The sequence below is a fragment of the Physella acuta genome, unplaced genomic scaffold (genome assembly GCF_028476545.2).
Source record: "Physella acuta isolate Inbredline_101_S28 unplaced genomic scaffold, ASM2847654v3 ptg000497l, whole genome shotgun sequence".
In the NCBI taxonomy this organism is placed as follows: Eukaryota; Metazoa; Mollusca; class Gastropoda; family Physidae; genus Physella; species Physella acuta.
This window is the reverse complement of record NW_026732016.1, coordinates 82975-104363: the sequence shown is the minus strand read 5'-3', so window position 1 is coordinate 104363 and position 21389 is coordinate 82975. Positions and strand designations below refer to the sequence as shown.

Genomic DNA, 21389 nt, shown 5'->3' with positions numbered 1-21389 from the left:
CCAACCATACATCACCTCGCTACAAACCATACACCTCACTACCAACCATACACCTCACTACCAACCATATACCCACTACCAACCATACACCCACGACCAACCATATACCCACTACCAACCATACACCCACGACCAACCATACATCTAACTACCAACCATACATCACCTCACTACCAACGACACATCTAACTACCAAACACACATCTAACTTCCAACCATACATCACCTCACTACCAACTATACACCTCACTACCAACCACTACCCTAACCACGCCCCTGCTACCACTACCCTAACCACGCCCCTGCTACCACTACCCTAACCACGCCCCTGCTACCACTACCCTAACCACGCCCATGCTAGCCCCTACCCTAACCACGCCCCTGCTTGCCCCTACCCTAACCACGCCCCTGCTAGCCCATACCCTAACAACGCCCCTGCTAGCCCCTACCCTAACCACTCCCCTGCTTGCCCCTACCCTAACCACGCCCCTGCAAGCCCATACCCTAACCACACCCCTGCTAGCCCCTACCCTAACCACACCCCTGCTATCCCCTACCCTAACCACGCCCCTGCTAGCCCCTACCCTAACCACGCCCCTGCTAGCCCCTACCCTAACCACGCCCCTGCTTGCCCCTACCCTAACCACGCCCCTGCTATCCCCTACCCTAACCACGCCCCTGCTAGCCCCTACCCTAACCACGCCCCTGCTAGCCCCTACCCTAACCACGCCCCTGCTAGCCCCTACCCTAACCACGCCCCTGCTAGCCCCTACCCTAACCACGCCCCTGCTAGCCCCTACCCTAACCACGCCCCTGCTATCCCCTACCCTAACCACGCCCCTGCTATCCCCTACCCTAACCACGCCCCTGCTAGCCCATACCCTAACCACACCCCTGCTAGCCCCTACCCTAACCACACCCCTGCTAGCCCCTACCCTAACCACGCCCCTGCTAGCCCCTACCCTAACCACGCCCCTGCTAGCCCCTACCCTAACCACGCCCCTGCTAGCCCATACCCTAACCATACCCCTGCTATCCCCTACCCTAACCACGCCCCTGCTAGCCCCTACCCTAACCACGCCCCTGCTAGCCCCTACCCTAACCACGCCCCTGCTTGCCCCTACCCTAACCACGCCCCTGCTAGCCCCTACCCTAACCACACCCCTGCTAGCCCCTACCCTAACCACGCCCCTGCTAGCCCCTACCCTAACCACGCCCCTGCTAGCCCCTACCCTAACCACACCCCTGCTAGCCCCTACCCTAACCACACCCCTGCTAGCCCCTACCCTAACCACGCCCTTCTAATCCCATATGAGCTGGTACTAAACTTGTAATTAATCCGATGCGACCATCTAGATAATTACAACGTTCTAGTTTGTTTTTTCTCATCATACAAAGCTCTACAGAAATCCTCACTGTTCATTAGCTGACTGCCATGTGGTCTAGACGGAAAACTACGCGACGTCACTTTACCTGCATATGGTCGGGGACATTTCCGTTAATGTTTTCTTCGCCTTTCGGCTCGGATTCATTTCCAGTCTCATCCGTTATGGTATTTGTTATCTGTGGAGTCTGCGTGTCTGTCTTCCAAATTGTAATCACTGTCATACGAGTCGCTGTCTTAAAAATTATCAGTGTCATACGAGTCGCTGTCTTGAAAATTATCAGTGCCATACAAGTCGCTGTCTTGAAAATTGTTATCAGCGTCTGTGTCTTCCGTGTATCTGTCTTGAGATCTCCCAGCCAGCGCCAGTGCTGGGAGCAGACAAATGAGAAGTATCACCAACTTGGCCATAGTCTCTGGAACTTGGAACTCGATGAGAATATCTAAAACTGTACGAGTGATCGTTCTTAATTTTACTGTTGGAAGGGATCCCCTCCAACACAAGTATACGGGCCAACTTGTTATGACTCCGATTTCAGCCTGCTTTTCTTTTTGGATTTGCTTCCATAGCCTTTATCGTACCAAGAACAAACTACAAGACAGCAGTTGTTTGATTTTGGAGTTTTCTCTCCTAGAAGAGTTGCTGTCCCCAGCTAACGAGCCACATCTGCCCGAGGGTTCTAACACGCCGACCCCTAACGATCATTCAATTGTATAATATTTATAGCAAAGCGGGTTTGGCGTCAATAATTGTTTAGTCTCGGCTTAGTTCAAGATTTAATTACATTTTTTAACGTAACGTGGCAGTCTATCATGGGCCTGATGGTGGTATGTGTTGCACAATGTTAGTTGGTGATAAATTGTGTGAAGGCTTGTTTTTTTGTTAACAAACTTTAATGTTGATGCAGCGTTAGGTTGTAAACTCTCTAAGTAGGGGGGGGGGCGAGATTTGAAGCGTCCAGAGTGTAGGTGGTTAATTCCAAAACCAGACCCGACACTTCAGGTGGTAGGAGGTTTAGAGGTGGGTCTTTAAACATATAGGCTTTGGGGGACATGTGTCATGGTGTGGGCACATGTTGTGGGTACATGTTGTGGGTACATGTTGTGGGTACATGTTGTGGGCACATGTTGTAGGCACAAGTTGTGGATATATGATTGGGTACATGTTGTAGACCCATGTTGTGGGTACATGTTGTAGGTACATGGTGTGGGTACATGTTGTAGGTACATGTTGTGGGTACATGTTGTGGGTACATGTTGTGGGCACATGTTGTAGGTACATGTTGTGGGTACATTTTGTAGGTACATGTTGTGGACACATGTTGTGGGCACATGTTGTAGGTACATGTTGTGGGTACATGTTGTGGGTACATGTTGTGGGCACATGTTGTGGGCACATGTTGTGGGTACATGTTGTGAGTACATTATGTGTTACTTTTACTACCTTTTTGGTCAGTTTGCCTACATGTTGTTGACCTACATTATCTGCTATTCAATCGAATAAAAGATAGTCTACATTTGATTACCCCTAGCATTCCAATACGAGTGGGCTGAACTAGCACAGTCAAAGGCATGTTGCATTGTATTATATCAGCCTTAATCTTGGAACACGTTGAGGTACACAGAGCAGGCAGAATCACACAGACAACCAAATAAAACATCGAGACACTTGTCCTCCCTTACACTAGCCCTCCCTCACACTTGTCCTCCCTCACACTTGTCCTCCCTCACACTTGTCCTCCCTCACACTTGTCCTCCCTCACACTTGTCCTCCCTTACACTAGCCCTCCCTCACACTTGTCCTCCCTCACACTTGTCCTCCCTCACACTTGTCCTCCCTCACACTTGTCCTCCCTGTCGCTTGTCCTCCCTCACACTAGTCCTCCCTCACAGAAGTCCTCCCTGTCGCTTGTCCTCCCTCACACTTGTCCTCCCTCACACTTGTCCTCCCTGTCGCTTGTCCTCCCTCACACTTGTCCTCCCTCACACTTGTCCTCCCTCACACTTGTCCTCCCTCACGCTTGTCCTCCCTCACACTTGTCCTCACTCACACTTGTCCTCCCTCACGCTTGTCCTCCCTCACACTTGTCCTCCCTCACACTTGTCCTCCCTCACACTTGTCCTCCCTCACACTTGTCCTCCCTCACACTTGTCCTCCCTCACGCTAGTCCTCCCTCACACTTGTCCTCCCTCACACTTGTCCTCCCTGTCGCTTGTCCTCCCTCACACTAGTCCTCCCTCACAGAAGTCCTCCCTGTCGCTTGTCCTCCCTCACACTTGTCCTCCCTCACACTTGTCCTCCCTGTCGCTTGTCCTCCCTCACACTTGTCCTCCCTCACACTTGTCCTCCCTCACACTTGTCCTCCCTCACACTTGTCCTCCCTCACGCTTGTCCTCACTCACACTAGTCCTCCCTCACACTTGTCCTCCCTCATTCTTGTCCTCCCTCACACTTGTCCTCCCTCACACTTGTCCTCCCTCACACTAGTCCTCCCTCACACTAGTCCTCCCTCACACTTGTCCTCCCTCACACTTGTCCTCCCTGTCGCTTGTCCTCCCTCACACTTGTCCTCCCTGTCGCTTGTCCTCCCTCACACTTGTCCTCACTCACACTAGTCCTCCCTCACACTTGTCCTCACTCACACTAGTCCTCCCTCACACTTGTCCTCCCTCACACTTGTCCTCCCTCACACTTGTCCTCCCTCACACTTGTCCTCACTCACACTAGTCCTCCCTCACACTTGTCCTCCCTCACACTTGTCCTCCCTCACGCTTGTCCTCACTCACACTAGTCCTCCCTCACACTTGTCCTCCCTCATTCTTGTCCTCCCTCACACTTGTCCTCCCTCACACTTGTCCTCCCTGTCGCTTGTCCTCCCTCACACTAGTCCTCCCTCACAGAAGTCCTCCCTGTCGCTTGTCCTCCCTCACACTTGTCCTCCCTCACACTTGTCCTCCCTGTCGCTTGTCCTCACTCACACTTGTCCTCCCTCACACTTGTCCTCCCTCACGCTTGTCCTCACTCACACTAGTCCTCCCTCACACTTGTCCTCCCTCATTCTTGTCCTCCCTCACACTAGTCCTCCCTCACGCTTGTCCTCACTCACACTAGTCCTCCCTCACACTAGTCCTCTCACACACTAGTCCTCCCTCAACTAGTCCTCCCTCACAGTAGTCCTCCCTCACACTTGTCCTCCCTCACACTAGTCCTCCCTCACACTAGTCCTCCCTCACACTAGTCCTCCCTCACACTAGTCCTCCCTCACACTTGTCCTCCCTGTCGCTTGTCCTCCCTCACACTTGTCCTCCCTCACACTAGTCCTCCCTGTCGCTTGTCATCCCTTGACTATCTGTTGTTGAGCCACTGACTTGACCAAGCATAACCTAACCAAACATAACCTAACCAAACATAACCTAACCAAACATAACCTAACCAAACATAACCTAACCAAACATAACCTAACCAAACATAACCTAACCAAACATAACCTAACCAAACATAACCTAACCAAACATAACCTAACCAAACATAACCTAACCTAACCTAACCTAACCTAACCTAACCTAACCAAACATAACCTAACCAAGCATAACCTAACCAAACATAACCTAACCAAACATAACCTAACCAAACATAACCAAACATAACCTAACCAAACATAACCTAACCAAACATAACCTAACCAAACATAACCTAACCAAACATAACCTAACCAAACATAACCTAACCAAACATAACCTAACCAAACATAACCTAACCAAACATAACCTAACCAAACATAACCTAACCAAACATAACCTAACCAAACATAACCTAACCAAACATAACCTAACCAAACATAACCTAACCAAACATAACCTAACCAAACATAACCTAACCAAACATAACCTAACCAAACATAACCTAACCAAACATAACCTAACCAAACATAACCTAACCAAACATAACCTAACCAAACATAACCTAACCAAACATAACCTAACCAAACATAACCTAACCAAACATAACCTAACCAAACATAACCTAACCTAACCAAACATAACCTAACCAAACATAACCTAACCAAACATAACCAAACATAACCTAACCAAACATAACCTAACCAAACATAACATAACCAAACATAACCTAACCAAACATAACCTAACCTAACCAAACATAACCAAACATAACCTAACCAAACATAACCTAACCTAACCAAACATAACCAAACATAACCTAACCAAACATAACCTAACCAAACATAACCTAACCAAACATAACCTAACCAAACATAACCTAACCAAACATAACCTAACCAAACATAACCTAACCAAACATAACCTAACCAAACATAACCTAACCAAACATAACCTAACCAAACATAACCTAACCAAACATAACCTAACCAAACATAACCTAACCAAACATAACCTAACCAAACATAACCTAACCTAACCAAACATAACCTAACCAAACATAACCTAACCTAACCAAACATAACCTAACCAACATAACCTAACCAAACATAACCTAACCTAACCAAACATAACCTAACCTAACCAAACATAACCTAACCAAACATAACCTAACCAAACATAACCTAACCAAACATAACCTAACCAAACATAACCTAACCAAACATTACCTAACCAAACTTAACCAAACATAACCTAACCTAACCAAACATAACCTAACCAAACATAACCTAACCTAACCAAACATAACCTAACCAAACATAACCTAACCAAACATAACCTAACCTAACCAAACATAACCTAACCTAACCAAACATAACCTAACCAAACATAACCTAACCAAACATAACCTAACCAAACATAACCTAACCAAACATAACCTAACCAAACATTACCTAACCAAACATAACCTAACTAAATATAACCTAATCAAACATAACCTAACCAAACTTAACCTAACCAAACATAACCTAACCAAACTTAACCTAACCAAACATTACCTAATCAAACATAACCTAACCAAATATAACCTAACAACATAACATAACCTAATCAAACATAACCTAACCAAACATAACCTAACAACATAACCTTATCAAACATAACCTAACCAAACATAACCTAACAACATAACCTTATCAAACATAACCTAACCATTCATAACCTAACCTATCTACTGACTAGTTATCGTGTAGGCCTATACCTAAATTATCCGAATGCCAACTACATGTTTTGTATGACACACATAAGCAATCAAATTCATCACGACACACATAAGCAATCAAGTTCATCACGACACACAATGTCAGTGAAAATAAAACACTTCTTTTTGTTTAGTCAAAGTTTTATTTTGTCTGCATCCGTTCCCTAAAGTCTAACACTTGAAACTTTAAACTTCACATTGAAGTGTCTCCAAGACACTTCTTTCAATTAGCCATTGAGTTTTCTCTTGGTTGTGGTAGGCATTTTAGTGGTGGGTTTTTTGGTAGTTGTCGTGGCTTTTTTGGTGGTTGTCGTGGCTTTTTTGCTGGGTGTGGTTTGTATGTGGATTGTTGCAGGTTTGTCTGTTGTCTTGTCGTGTTGCTGTGTAGTTTTGTCATCTACAAGTTTAAATCGATCAAGGACGCTGGCGCCGATTAGGAATTCGGTAAAAAAACTGGGAAAAAAAATAATTGCAATAGTCATATTGTTTTGTCACAAGCTAACGACAATAACAAACTGAAAATAAAGAATTATAACATGTTTCCCATTTAACCTAACTAAATACTGAGACAATAAATTTAAAACGGGGACAAAGGCTGTCGTAATATGGTTTTTAAAGACGTTGAATTTAAGTTGATGTGTGAAATTTAATTTAATTTGGCTTAGCAATTTGGGCCAACTCAAGGATCACCTTTGTGACTGAACAAGTGGGGCCATCAAAATGATCACCTTTGTGACTGAACAAGTTGGGCCATCAAAATGATCACCTTTGTGACTGAACAAGTTGGGCCATCAAAATGATCACCTTTGTGACTGAACAAGTTGGGCCATCAAAATGATCACCTTTGTGACTGAACAAGTTGGGCCATCAAAATGATCACCTTTGTGACTGAACAAGTTGGGCCATCAAAATGATCACCTTTGTGTCTGAACAAGTTGGGCCATCAAAATGATCACCTTTGTGTCTGAACAAGTTGGGCATCAAAATGATCACCTTTGTGACTGAACAAGTTGGGCCATCAAAATGATCACCTTTGTGACTGAACAAATTGGGCCATCAAAATGATCACCTTTGTGACTGAACAAATTGGGCCATCAAAATGATCACCTTTGTGACTGAACAAATTGGGCCATCAAAATGATCACCTTTGTGACTGAATAACAAAAGTATCACCTCTGGAACTCTTCTGCGTTGACCTTCCCGTCATCGTTGCCGTCCATGTTGAAGTACATCTTCTCGTAGTCCCTCTCATCCAGCACGTGATCATGGTTAAAGTCTAGCAGATTCTCCATGGAACTTGGCTGGAATTTTACGACTCTCAAAATATACGCACACAAACATACACACACGAACAAGTTATTTAAAAAACCACTCACACAAATGTTGACTTGTACTGGAAAAGTCATTTTAATCCATAAAGCTAAAGTAGACTGGCCCGAACTTGTTTATATAATTTATAGCAACCGGAAAAAAGTGTTGTTGTTTTTAAATCAAAAGTCGCAAGGAACCTACGTGTAGGCTCAAATACTCATCTATAAATGTTTCGTTGACTACATTAACTGAAACGATACTCAAGTGATCGAAGTGACATCCAAACAAACACATACAGACAATACTTCAAAACTTTTTAGTACCCAGGAAAATGTAAAACGTCATGATTTATCAAAATCTCCAGTTCAATTCTTCTACGCGAAGACAATAAATTTAAAAGATTAAAAACAAATAGTTACCCTATGAAACATGCTTCTGATCTCAGCAAGTGTTACCTAAGATTAAAAACAAATAGTTACCCTATGAAACATGCTTCTGATCTCAGCAAGTGTTACCTCTTCGTTGTTGTCTATGTCGGTCATCATGAGCAGAATATGCATGAAATCAAGCACGTAGGCACCATCTAACGAACATGATACAGTGTAAACTAGATGTATAGAATGCAACAGCGAGAATGCACTGCCGTATTGCTCTCAAGCCTAACTTATTACCATAGCATTAAATACAATGTCTCGAATGCTCCTGTCCATCCATGGCGCTGCTGGTCCCCACCCTAACTACGCCCCTAACTTGCTTGTCGCCATCCTAAGTACGCCCCTGAGAGTCAAAACTATTACTATTACACCCCCCCCCCCATCTCTCGTCGGCCCATCATTTCCAGGGCCTCAGCCTACCCACTCACCCGTAAGTCCCACACTAAACACGCCCCTGCTTGTCACCACTCTAACCACGCCCCTGTTAGACCAACCTCTAACCTCGTCCCTGATAGTTACCACTCTTACCACGCCCCTGCTATCACCACTCTAACCACGCCCATGCTAGTCACCACTCTAACCACGCCCATGCTAGTCACCACACTTGTGGATCTTGTTATACTTACTAATGATACACCTGCCCCATATGAGCCCAAAAATAACTTCTAAGCCAAGTGTAAAATCGCACGTGCTAGTCACCACACTAACCACGTCCATGATAGTCACCACACTAACCACCCCCCATGATAGTCACCACACTAACCACCCCCCATGATAGTCACCACACTAACCACCCCCCATGATAGTCACCACACTAACCACCCCCCATGATAGTCACCACACTAACCACCCCCCATGATAGTCACCACACTAACCACCCCCCATGATAGTCAACACACTAACCACGTCCATGATAGTCACCACACTAACCACGTCCATGATAGTCACCACACTAACCACGTCCATGATAGTCACCACACTAACCACCCCCCATGATAGTCACCACACTAACCACCCCCCATGATAGTCACCACACTAACCACCCCCATGATAGTCACCACACTAACCACGTCCATGATAGTCACCACACTAACCACGTCCATGATAGTCACCACACTAACCACCCCCCATGATAGTCACCACACTAACCACCCCCCATGATAGTCACCACACTAACCACCCCCCATAATAGTCACCACACTAACCACGTCCATGATAGTCACCACACTAACCACGTCCATGATAGTCACCACACTAACCACGTCCATGATAGTCACCACACTAACCACGTCCATGATAGTCACCACACTAACCACGTCCATGATAGTCACCACACTAACCACGTCCATGATAGTCACCACACTAACCACCCCCCATGATAGTCACCACACTAACCACCCCCCATGATAGTCACCACACTAACCACGTCCATGATAGTCACCACACTAACCACGTCCATGATAGTCAACACACTGACCACGTCCATGATAGTCACCACACTAACCACGTCCATGATAGTCACCACACTAACCACGTCCACGATAGTCACCACACTAACCACGTCCATGATAGTCACCACACTAACCACGTCCATGACATTCACCCAACAAATATCCGCCTAGGTAAATAAGACCCAAACTTACCTGTATGGACCATGGGGTCATCGCCTTGTATATCTTCATTTGAGTCCAACAAATCGTCTTCATTGTCAAGGTCATCAACATCACTGTCTAACGAGTCGCTGTCTTGAAAATTGTAATCACTGTCTAACGAGTCGCTGTCTTCAGAATCGGGATCACTTTCCTGTATATCGCCCCACCGACCACCTCTATGTGTGTCTCCTCCATGATGGTTTTTAAAAGTGTGATCACTTCCCTGTATATCGCCCCATTGACCATCGCCATGTGGATCACTTTCTTGCGAGTCGCTGTCTTCAAAATTATCAGTGTCATACGAGTCGCTGTCTTCAAAATTATCAGTGTCATACGAGTCGCTGTCTTCAAAATTATCAGTGTCATACGAGTCGCTGTCTTCAAAATTATCAGTGTCATACGAGTCGCTGTCTTCAAAATTATCAGTGTCATACGAGTCGCTGTCTTCAAAATTATCAGTGTCATACGAGTCGCTGTCTTCAAAATTATCAGTGTCATACGAGTCGCTGTCTTCAAAATTGTTATCAGCGTCTGTGTCTTCCGTGTATCTGTCTTGAGATCTCCCAGCCAGCGCCAGTGCTGGGAGCAGACAAATGAGAAGTATCACCAACTTGTCCATAGTCTCTGGAACTTGGAACTCGATGAGAATATCTAAAACTGTACGAGTGATCGGAATAAATAGCAGCTATGTAACGATCATTCGATTGTTTAATATTTACAGTAAAGCGGGTTTGGCGTCAATAATATCTTTGTTTAGTCTCGGCTTAGTTCAAGATTTAATTACATTTTTAACGTAACGTGGCAGTCTATCATGGGCCTGATGGTGGTATGTTTAATAAACATTGTTTCTGTGTATTAATATTATTCCATTTTTAGTGTAACTGTTACTAAAAGTGATTGTGAGTTGGCGTGGTTTAGTGTTTGTATTTCATACATTATTTGTTATCACTTACATACGACATGGGGACATGTTGTTGTGGGGACATGTTGTTGTGGGGAGATGTTGTTGTGGGGACATGTTGTTGTGGGGACATGTTGTTGTGGGGACATGTTGTTGTGGGGATATGTTGTTGTGGGGACATGTTGTTGTGGGGACATGTTGTTGTGGGGACATGTTGTTGTGGGGATATGTTGTTGTGGGGACATGTTGTTGTTGTGGGGACATGTTGTTGTTGTGGGGACATGTTGTTGTGGGGACATGTTGTTGTGGGGACATGTTGTTGTGGGGACATGTTGTGGGGACATGTTGTTGTGGGGACATGTAGCTGTGGGGACATGTTGTTGTGGGGACATGTTGTGGGGACATGTTGTTGTTGGGACATGTTGTGGGGACATGTTGTTGTGGGGACATGTTGTGGGGACATGTTGTTGTTGGGACATGTTGTTGTGGGGACATGTTGTGGGGACATGTTGTTGTGGGGACATGTTGTTGTTGGGACATGTTGTTGTGGGGACATGTTGTTGTGGGGACATGTTGTTGTGGGGACATGTTGTTGTGGGGACATGTTGTTGTGGGGACATGTTGTTGTGGGGACATGTTGTTGTGGGGACATGTTGTGGGGACATGTTGTTGTGGGGACATGTTGTTGTGGGGACATGTTGTTGTGGGGACATGTTGTTGTGGGGACATGTTGTTGTGGGGACATGTTGTTGGGGGGACATGTTGGGGGGACATGTTGTTGTGGGGACATGTTGTTGTGGGGACATGTTGTTGTTGTGGGGACATGTTGTTGTGGGGACATGTTGTGAGGACATGTTGTTGTGGGGACATGTTGTGAGGACATGTTGTTGTGGGGACATGTTGTGGGGGCATGTTGTTGTGGGGACATGTTATTGTGGGGACATGTTGTGGGGACATGTTGTTGGGGGGACATGTTGTTGTGGGGACATGTTGTTGTGGGGACATGTTGTTGTGGGGACATGTTGTTGTGGGGACATGTTGTTGTGGGGACATGTTGTTGTGGGGACATGTTGTTGTGGGGACATGTTGTTGTGGGGACATGTTGTTGTGGGGACATGTTGTTGTGGGGACATGTTATTGTGGGGACATGTTGTTGTGGGGACATGTTGTTGTGGGGACATGTTGTTGTGGGGACATGTTGTTGTGGGGACATGTTGTTGTGGGGACATGTTGTTGTGGGGACATGTTGTTGTGGGGACATGTTGTTGTGGGGACATGTTGTTGTGGGGACATGTTGTTGTGGGGACATGTTGTTGTGGGGACATGTTGTTGTGGGGACATGTTGTTGTGGGGACATGTTGTTGTGGGGACATGTTGTTGTGGGGACATGTTGTTGTGGGGACATGTTGTTGTGGGGACATGTTGTTGTGGGGACATGTTGTTGTGGGGACATGTTGTGGGGACATGTTGTGGGGACATGTTGTTGTGGGGACATGTTGTGGGGACATGTTGTGGGGACATGTTGTGGGGACATGTTATTGTGGGAACATGTTGTTCGGGGGACATGTTTTTGTGGGGACATGTTGTTCGGGGGACATGTTGTTGTGGGGACATGTTGTTGTTGTGGGGACATGTTGTTGGGGGGACATGTTGTTGTGGGGACATGTAGCTGTGGGGACATGTTGTTGTGGGGACATGTTGTTGTGGGGACATGTTGTTGTGGGGACATGTTGTTGTGGGGACATGTTGTTGTGGGGACATGTTGTTGTGGGGACATGTTGTTGTGGGGACATGTTGTTGTGGGGACATTTTGTTGTTGGGACATGTTGTGGGGACATGTTGTTGTGGGGACATGTTGTTGTGGGGACATGTTGTTGTGGGGACATGTTGTTGTGGGGACATGTTGTTGTGGGGACATGTTGTTGTGGGGACATGTTGTTGTGGGGACATGTTGTGAGGACATGTTGTTGTGAGGACATGTTGTTGTTGGGGGGACATGTTGTTGTTGTGGGGACATGTTGTTGTTGTGGGGACATGTTGTTGTTGTGGGGACATGTTGTTGTGGGGACATGTTGTTGTGGGGACATGTTGTTGGGGGGACATGTTGTTGGGGGGACATGTTGTTGTGGGGACATGTTGTTGTGGGGACATGTTGTTGTGGGGACATGTTGTTGTGGGGACATGTTGTTGTGGGGACATGTTGTTGTGGGGACATGTTGTTATGGGGACATGTTGTTGGGGGGACATGTTGTGGCGACATGTAGTTGTGGCGACATGTTGTTGTGGGGACATGTTGTTGTTGTGGGGACATGTTGTTGTGGGGACATGTTGTTGTTGTGGGGACATGTTGTTGTGGGGACATGTTGTTGTTGTGGGGACATGTTGTTGTTGTGGGGACATGTTGTTGTGGGGACATGTTGTTGTGGGGACATGTTGTTGGGGGGACATGTTGGGGGGACATGTTGTTGTGGGGACATGTTGTTGTGGGGACATGTTGTTGTGGGGACATGTTGTTGTGGGGACATGTTGTTGTGGGGACATGTTGTTGTGGGGACATGTTGTGGGGACATGTTGTTGTGGGGACATGTTGTGGGGACATGTTGTGGGGACATGTTGTTCGGGGGACATGTTTTTGTGGGGACATGTTGTTCGGGGGACATGTTTTTGTGGGGACATGTTGTTGTGGGGACATGTTGTTGTGGGGACATGTTGTTGTGGGGACATGTTGTTGTGGGGACATGTTGTTGTTGGGACATGTTGTGGGGACATGTTGTTGTGGGGACATGTTGTTGTGGGGACATGTTGTTGTGGGGACATGTTGTGGGGACATGTTGTGGTGGGGACATGTTGTTGTGGGGACATGTTGTGGGGACATGTTGTTGTGGGGACATGTTGTTGTGGGGACATGTTGTGAGGACATGTTGTTGTGGGGACATGTTGTTGTTGTGGGGACATGTTGTTGTTGTGGGGACATGTTGTTGTTGTGGGGACATGTTGTTGTGGGGACATGTTGTTGTGGGGACATGTTGTTGTGGGGACATGTTGTTGTGGGGACATGTTGTTGTGGGGACATGTTGTTGTGGGGACATGTTGTTGTGGGGACATGTTGTGGGGACATGTTGTTATGGGGACATGTTGTTGTGGGGACATGTTTTTGTGGGGACATGTTGTTGTGGGGACATGTTGTTGTGGGGACATGTTGTTGTGGGGACATGTTGTTATGGGGACATGTTGTTATGGGGACATGTTGTTATGGGGACATGTTGTTGGGGGGACATGTTGTGGGGACATGTTGTTGTGGGGACATTTTGTTGTGGGGACATGTTGTGAGGACATGTTGTGGGGACATGTTATTGTGGGAACATGTTGTTCGGGGGACATGTTTTTGTGGGGACATGTTGTTCGGGGGACATGTTGTTGTGGGGACATGTTGTTGTTGTGGGGACATGTTGTTGGGGGGACATGTTGTTGTGGGGACATGTTGTTGTGGGGACATGTTGTTGTGGGGACATGTAGCTGTGGGGACATGTTGTTGTGGGGACATGTTGTTGTGGGGACATGTTGTTGTGGGGACATGTTGTTGTGGGGACATGTTGTTGTGGGGACATGTTGTTGTGGGGACATGTTGTTGTGGGGACATGTTGTTGTGGGGACATGTTGTTGTTGGGACATGTTGTGGGGACATGTTGTTGTGGGGACATGTTGTTGTTGTGGGGACATGTTGTTGTGGGGACATGTTGTTGTGGGGACATGTTGTTGGGGGGACATGTTGTTGGGGGGATATGTTGTTGTGGGGACATGTTGTTGTTGTGGGGACATGTTGTTGTTGTGGGGACATGTTGTTGTGGGGACATGTTGTTGTGGGGACATGTTGTTGTGGGGACATGTTGTTGTGGGGACATGTTGTTGTGGGGACATGTTGTGGCGACATGTAGTTGTGGCGACATGTTGTTGTGGGGACATGTTGTTGTTGTGGGGACATGTTGGTGTGGGGACATGTTGTTGTGGGGACATGTTGTTGTGGGGACATGTTGTTGGGGGGACATGTTGTTGTGGGGACATGTTGTTGTGGGGACATGTTGTTGTGGGGACATGTTGTGGGGACATGTTGTTGTGGGGACATGTAGCTGTGGGGACATGTTGTTGTGGGGACATGTTGTGGGGACATGTTGTTGTGGGGACATGTTGTTGTGGGGACATGTTGTTGTGGGGACATGTTGTGGGGACATGTTGTTGTGGGGACATGTTGTGGGGACATGTTGTGGGGACATGTTGTTCGGGGGACATGTTTTTGTGGGGACATGTTGTTCGGGGGACATGTTTTTGTGGGGACATGTTGTTGTGGGGACATGTTGTTGTGGGGACATGTTGTTGTTGGGACATGTTGTGGGGACATGTTGTTGTGGGGACATGTTGTGGGGACATGTTGTTGTGGGGACATGTTGTTGTGGGGACATGTTGTTGTGGGGACATGTTGTGGGGACATGTTGTGGTGGGGACATGTTGTTGTGGGGACATGTTGTGGGGACATGTTGTTGTGGGGACATGTTGTTGTGGGGACATGTTGTGAGGACATGTTGTTGTGGGGACATGTTGTTGTTGTGGGGACATGTTGTTGTTGTGGGGACATGTTGTTGTTGTGGGGACATGTTGTTGTGGGGACATGTTGTTGTGGGGACATGTTGTTGTGGGGACATGTTGTTGTGGGGACATGTTGTTGTGGGGACATGTTGTTGTGGGGACATGTTGTGGGGACATGTTGTTATGGGGACATGTTGTTGTGGGGACATGTTTTTGTGGGGACATGTTGTTGTGGGGACATGTTGTTGTGGGGACATGTTGTTGTGGGGACATGTTGTTATGGGGACATGTTGTTATGGGGACATGTTGTTGTGGGGACATGTTGTTGTGGGGACATGTTGTTGGGGGGACATGTTGTTGTGGGGACATGTTGTTGTGGGGACATGTTGTTGTGGGGACATGTTGTTGTGGGGACATGTTGTTGTGTGGACATGAGTCATGTGATGAAGCAACACACAGCTCTTAGCAAAAACAAGATTTTCTGGTATATGTGTTTGCGATGTGTGTGTGTGTGTGTTTGGCTACCTGCAACATTACAAATTCATTAATCTTATTACATGGCAGCAATGATTTAATGCGGGTAACCTAACGCCTTCATTATTTATTGCTAAAATATTGTGTATGTGATTTAGCCTTAGTGTCACAAGTATGTGTGTGTGATTTAGCTATATTGTCTATAGCATGTGTATGTGATTTACCCATATTGTCCAAAGCATGTGTATGTGATTTACCCATATTGTCCAAAGCATGTGTATGTGATTTAGCAATTTTGTCACGTTATTGCGTCCGTGATCTAGCCTTAGTGTACATGTATCTCATTCATTCGAGCAGGTGGACAACCTAGGTCTTAAAACGTGTATAGCTAAGGTCTGGGTACAACATAGGTCTTAAAACGTGAATAGCTAAGGTCTGGGTACAACTTAGGTCTTAAAACGTGTATAGCTAAGGTCTGGGTACAACATAGGTCTTAAAACGTGTATAGCTAAGGTCTGGGTACAACCTAGGTCTTAAAACGTGTATAGCTAAGGTCTGGGTACAACCTAGGTCTTAAAACGTGTATAGCTAAGGTCTGGGTACAACATAGGTCTTAAAACGTGTATAGCTAAGGTCTGGGTACAACTTAGGTCTTAAAACGTGTATAGCTAAGGTCTGGGTACAACCTAGGTCTTAAAACGTGTATAGCTAAGGTCTGGGTACAACCTAGGTCTTAAAACGTGTATAGCTAAGGTATGGGTACAACCTAGGTCTTAAAACGTGTATAGCTAAGGTATGGGTACAACATAGGTTTTAAACGTGTATAGCTAAGGTCTGGGTACAACCTAGGTCTTAAAACGTGTATAGCTAAGGTCTGGGTACAACTTAGGTCTTAAAACGTGTATAGCTAAGGTCTGGGTACAACCTAGGTCTTAAAACGTGTATAGCTAAGGTCTTGGTACAACCTAGGTCTTAAAACTTGTATAGCTAAGGTCTGGGTACAACCTAGGTCTTAAAACGTGTATAGCTAAGGTCTGGGTACAACGTAGGTCTTAAAACGTGTATAGCTAAGGTCTGGGTACAACATAGGTCTTAAAACGTGTATAGCTAAGGTCTGGGTACAACCTAGGTATTAAAACGTGTATAGCTAAGGTCTGGGTACAACCTAGGTCTTAAAACGTGTATAGCTAAGGTTTGGGTACAACCTAGGTCTTAAAACGTGTATAGCTAAGGTCTGGGTACAACCTAGGTCTTAAAACGTGTATAGCTAAGGTCTGGGTACAACCTAGGCCTTAAAACGTGTATAGTTAAGGTCTGGGTACAACCTAGGTCTTAAAACGTGTATAGCTAAGGTCTGGGTACAACCTAGGTCTTAAAACGTGTATAGCTAAGGTCTGGGTACAACATAGGTCTTAAAACGTGTATAGCTAAGGTCTGGGTACAACCTAGGTCTTAAAACGTGTATAGCTAAGGTCTTGGTACAACCTAGGTCTTAAAACGTGTATAGCTAAGGTCTGGGTACAACATAGGTCTTAAAACGTGTATAGCTAAGGTCTGGGTACAACCTAGGTCTTAAAACGTATATAGCTAAGGTCTGGGTACAACATAGGTCTTAAAACGTGTATAGCTAAGGTATGGGTACAACCTAGGTCTTAAAACGTGTATAGCTAAGGTCTGGGTACAACCTAGGTCTTACAACGTGTATAGCTAAGGTCTGGGTACAACATAGGTCTTAAAACGTGTATAACTAAGGTCTGGGTACAACATAGGTCTTAAAACGTGTATAGCTAAGGTCTGGGTACAACCTAGGTCTTAAAACGTATATAGCTAAGGTCTGGGTACAACATAGGTCTTAAAACGTGTATAGCTAAGGTCTGGGTACAACATAGGTCTTAAAACGTGTATAGCTAAGGTCTGGGTACAACATAGGTCTTAAAACGTGTATAGCTAAGGTCTGGGTACAACACTCCCGGTTTATTTAATGCTGGAAACTTAATACAATTTTTATAAACAAATTATTCTTTGGAAAGGGAGGCTAATAGTAAGTTGTATAACTAATTTAAAAGCCTTGTTACTTCCCCTTATTTGTTTTTAGTGTGTCATACCGAGAGCTTATACGTCTTATCTCGAGAGATGTTGGAATGTTCGGATGTTGGAATGTTCGGATGTTGAAATGTTGAAATGTTGGAATGTTGAAATGTTGAAATGTTGAAATGTTGGGATGTTGGAATGTTCGGATGTTGGAATGTTCGGATGTTGGAATGTTGAAATGTTGAAATGTTGGAATGTTGAAATGTTGAAATGTTGGGATGTTGGAATGTTCGGATGTTGAAATGTTGGAATGTTGGAATGTTGGGATGTTGGAATGTTGAAATGTTGAAATGTTGGAATGTTCGGATGTTGAAATGTTGGGATGTTGAAATGTTGAAATGTTGGGATGTCGGAATGTTCATTTGTTGGAATGTTGAAATGTTGAAATGTTCGGATGTTGGAATGTTGAAATGTTGAAATGTTGGAATGTTCGGATGTTGGAATGTTGAAATGTTGAAATGTTGGAATGTTGGGATGTTGGAATGTTGAAATGTTGAAATGTAAGAATCTTGGAATGTTCGGATGTTGAAATGTTGGGATGTTGAAATGTTGAAATGTTGAAATGTTGAAATGTTGGAATGTTGGAATGTTCGGATGTTGGAATGTTCGGATGTTGGAATGTTGAAATGTTGAAATGTTGGAATGTTGGAATGTCCGGATGTTGAAATGTTGGGATGTTGAAATGTTGAAATGTTGGGATGTTGGAATGTTGAAATGTTGAAATGTTGGAATGTTGGGATGTTGGAATGTTGAAATGTTGAAATGTTGAAATGTTGGAATGTTCGGATGTTGAAATGTTGGGATGTTGACATGTTGAAATGTTGGGATGTCGGAATGTTCGGATGTTGGCATGTTGAAATGTTGAAATGTTCGGATGTTGGAATGTTGAAATGTTGAAATGTTGGAATGTTCGGATGTTCGGATGTTGGAATGTTGAAATGTTGAAATGTTGGAATGTTGGGATGTTGGAATGTTGAAATGTTGAAATGTAAGAATGTTGGAATGTTCGGATGTTGAAATGTTGGGATGTTGAAATGTTGAAATGTTGAAATGTTGAAATGTTGGAATGTTGGAATGTTCGGATGTTGGAATGTTCGGATGTTGGAATGTTGAAATGTTGAAATGTTGGAATGTTGGAATGTTCGGATGTTGAAATGTTGGGATGTTGAAATGTTGAAATGTTGAAATGTTGGGATGTTGGAATGTTGAAATGTTGGAATGTTGGAATGTTCGGATGTTGAAATGTTGGGATGTTGAAATGTTGAAATGTTGAAATGCTGGAATGTTGGAATGTTGAAATGTTGAAATGTTGGAATGTTGGAATGTTCGGATGTTGAAATGTTGGGATGTTGAAATGTTGGGATGTTGAAATGTTGAAATGTTGGAATGTTAAAATGTTGGAATGTTAAAATGTTGGAATTTTGAAATGTTTTTATGTTGAAATGTTGGGATGTTGAAATGTTGGGATGTTGAAATGTTGGGATGTTGAAATGTTGGGATGTTGAAATGTTGAAATTTTGGGATGTTGAAATGTTGGAATGTTGGGATGTTGGGATGTTGAAATGTTGAAATTTTGGGATGTTGAAATGTTGGGATGTTGAAATGTTGGGATGTTGAAATGTTGGAATGTTGGGATGTTGAAATGTTGAAATGTTGGAATGTTCGGATGTTGAAAAGGTGGAATGTTGGGATGTTGAAATGTTGGGATGTTGAAATATTGGGATGTTGAAATGTCGATATCTTGAAATGTTGATATATTGGAATGTTGAAATGTGCAATGTAGATAACTCGGTCTACTTGGTCGAAAGGGAAACTACACTAAACCCAGAGAAAAAAAATTAAAATTGTGTTACTTCCCCTTAGTAATGTTACATGTCCACATTTTTCTACAACAAATTCGTCTGTCAATACGTAGACTGTGAGAACTTTGCATCTGTAAAACTCGTTTGTGTGAAATTTGTCTACCAACTTCATTAGACACAACGGAGCTGGCAAATGACACGCACATTTGCGCACATCTTCATATTGACAACCACACAACCTCTGACGACCGACCAGACAACCTCTGACGACCAACCACACAACCTCTGACGACCAACCTCACAATCTCTGACGACCAACCACACAACCTCTGACGACCAACCACACAACCTCTGACGACCAACCACACAACCTCTGACGACCAACCACACAACCTCTGACGACCAACCACACAACCTCTGACGACCAACCACACAACCTCTGACGACCAACCACACAACCTCTGACGACCAACCACACAACCTCTGACGACCAACCACACAATCTCTGACGACCAACCACACAACCTCTGACGACCAACCACACAAACTCTGACGACCAACCACACAACCTCTGACGACCAACCACACAACCTCTGACGACCAACCACACAACCTCTGACGACCAACCACACAACCTCTGACGACCAACCACACAACCTCTGACGACCAACCACACAACCTCTGACGACCAACCACACAACCTGTGATGGTCAACCTGCAGTGGCGTCTAAAGAGATAAACATGTGTGGAATGTGTTAGTCGAAGGGTCAATAGTTACCCACGGAATGTATACAACTTGTACCGAACCGATTTCTTTCAAACTTGACACGTTAATCAAGATCGGAACACTCGGCTATTTGATATGAGTGTCGATTAATTTATAATTGAAATCAATTTATATTTAAACCATTAATAACTGTCATATGAAGGACATGTTTATATGTAGGGTGTAATATATTAAACAACTTTTAGAACGGTAAAAAGCATGATTGATTCTAACCACGTTTAGCATTTCTAGTATAAAATTAGAGTACCTGTACTAATACATGAATAAATGTTACTACTTTCAACGTAGTGCACACTTAAAACAGTCTGTGGAAACTATTAAACAACTATTCCACAATGGCTTAAAATGTTAAAACGCTTTTTATTGCTGCTGATTACAATCTGAACGTCATGGGCGGAGCCACTGTCATTAAACTGGTTATTACTGCTTCTTCAACCAGTACAATTTGTTCTGCATTTTTTGTTCACTGTGTGTGAGAAGGCAGCGCACATCTCGAAATCCAAGACTTCGAGCTATGGTGTCCGTTAGATTCCTGTTTGTTTCCTCTAGCTTGTTTCATTATTCCATCAACCAGTCAACGAAATACCTAGGTCGTTATTCCAATGTGTACAATAAATGTTTCTTATAAGTTTCTATTGTATGTCACTTGTATGAGCTAATTCTAATAAAGTTATATTCCAACGATGTACCACATCAGAGACTGTTTAAAAGATCGAACAATCAAAGACTGGCCTGCTACAAACTTCCCTCTATACGCAGCGGAGCCATATTTTTTCTGACTTTACTAATCTTTTTTAAAGGGATCACGCAT

General features: G+C 44.6%; 2 protein-coding genes across 2 annotated transcripts; both read right to left on the bottom strand.

Moving 5' to 3' along the window:
• Nucleotides 1-6674: 6674 nt before the first annotated feature.
• On the bottom strand, nt 6675-7854 carry LOC131944545 (uncharacterized). Its single transcript, XM_059305218.1, has 2 exons — nt 7719-7854; nt 6675-6998 (listed from the first exon to the last, which is right to left on the bottom strand). Exons 1-2 carry the CDS (start codon nt 7835-7837, stop codon nt 6773-6775), a joined length of 345 nt encoding a protein of 114 aa, XP_059161201.1. The 5' UTR covers nt 7838-7854; the 3' UTR covers nt 6675-6772.
• A 367-nt stretch (nt 7855-8221) lies between these two features.
• Nucleotides 8222-10666, bottom strand: LOC131944570 (dentin sialophosphoprotein). Its single transcript, XM_059305258.1, has 3 exons — nt 9934-10666; nt 8336-8439; nt 8222-8230 (listed from the first exon to the last, which is right to left on the bottom strand). The coding sequence occupies exons 1-3, from the start codon at nt 10559-10561 to the stop codon at nt 8222-8224; spliced, it is 741 nt and encodes a 246-aa protein (XP_059161241.1). The 5' UTR covers nt 10562-10666.
• Nucleotides 10667-21389: the final 10723 nt, after the last annotated feature.

Excerpts from the sequence above, each read along its gene's own strand:
- LOC131944570 (XM_059305258.1), bottom strand. The coding sequence starts at position 10,561 with ATGGACAAGTTGGTGATACTTCTCATTTGTCTGCTCCCAGCACTGGCG. Across the intron at positions 8,440-9,933 it reads TGACCCCATGGTCCATACAG|ATGGTGCCTACGTGCTTGAT; the intron begins GTAAGTTTGGGT and ends CATGTTCGTTAG.
- LOC131944545 (XM_059305218.1), bottom strand. The coding sequence starts at position 7,837 with ATGGAGAATCTGCTAGACTTTAACCATGATCACGTGCTGGATGAGAGG. Across the intron at positions 6,999-7,718 it reads AACGCAGAAGAGTTCCAGAG|TTTTTTTACCGAATTCCTAA; the intron begins GTGATACTTTTG and ends TTTTTTTCCCAG.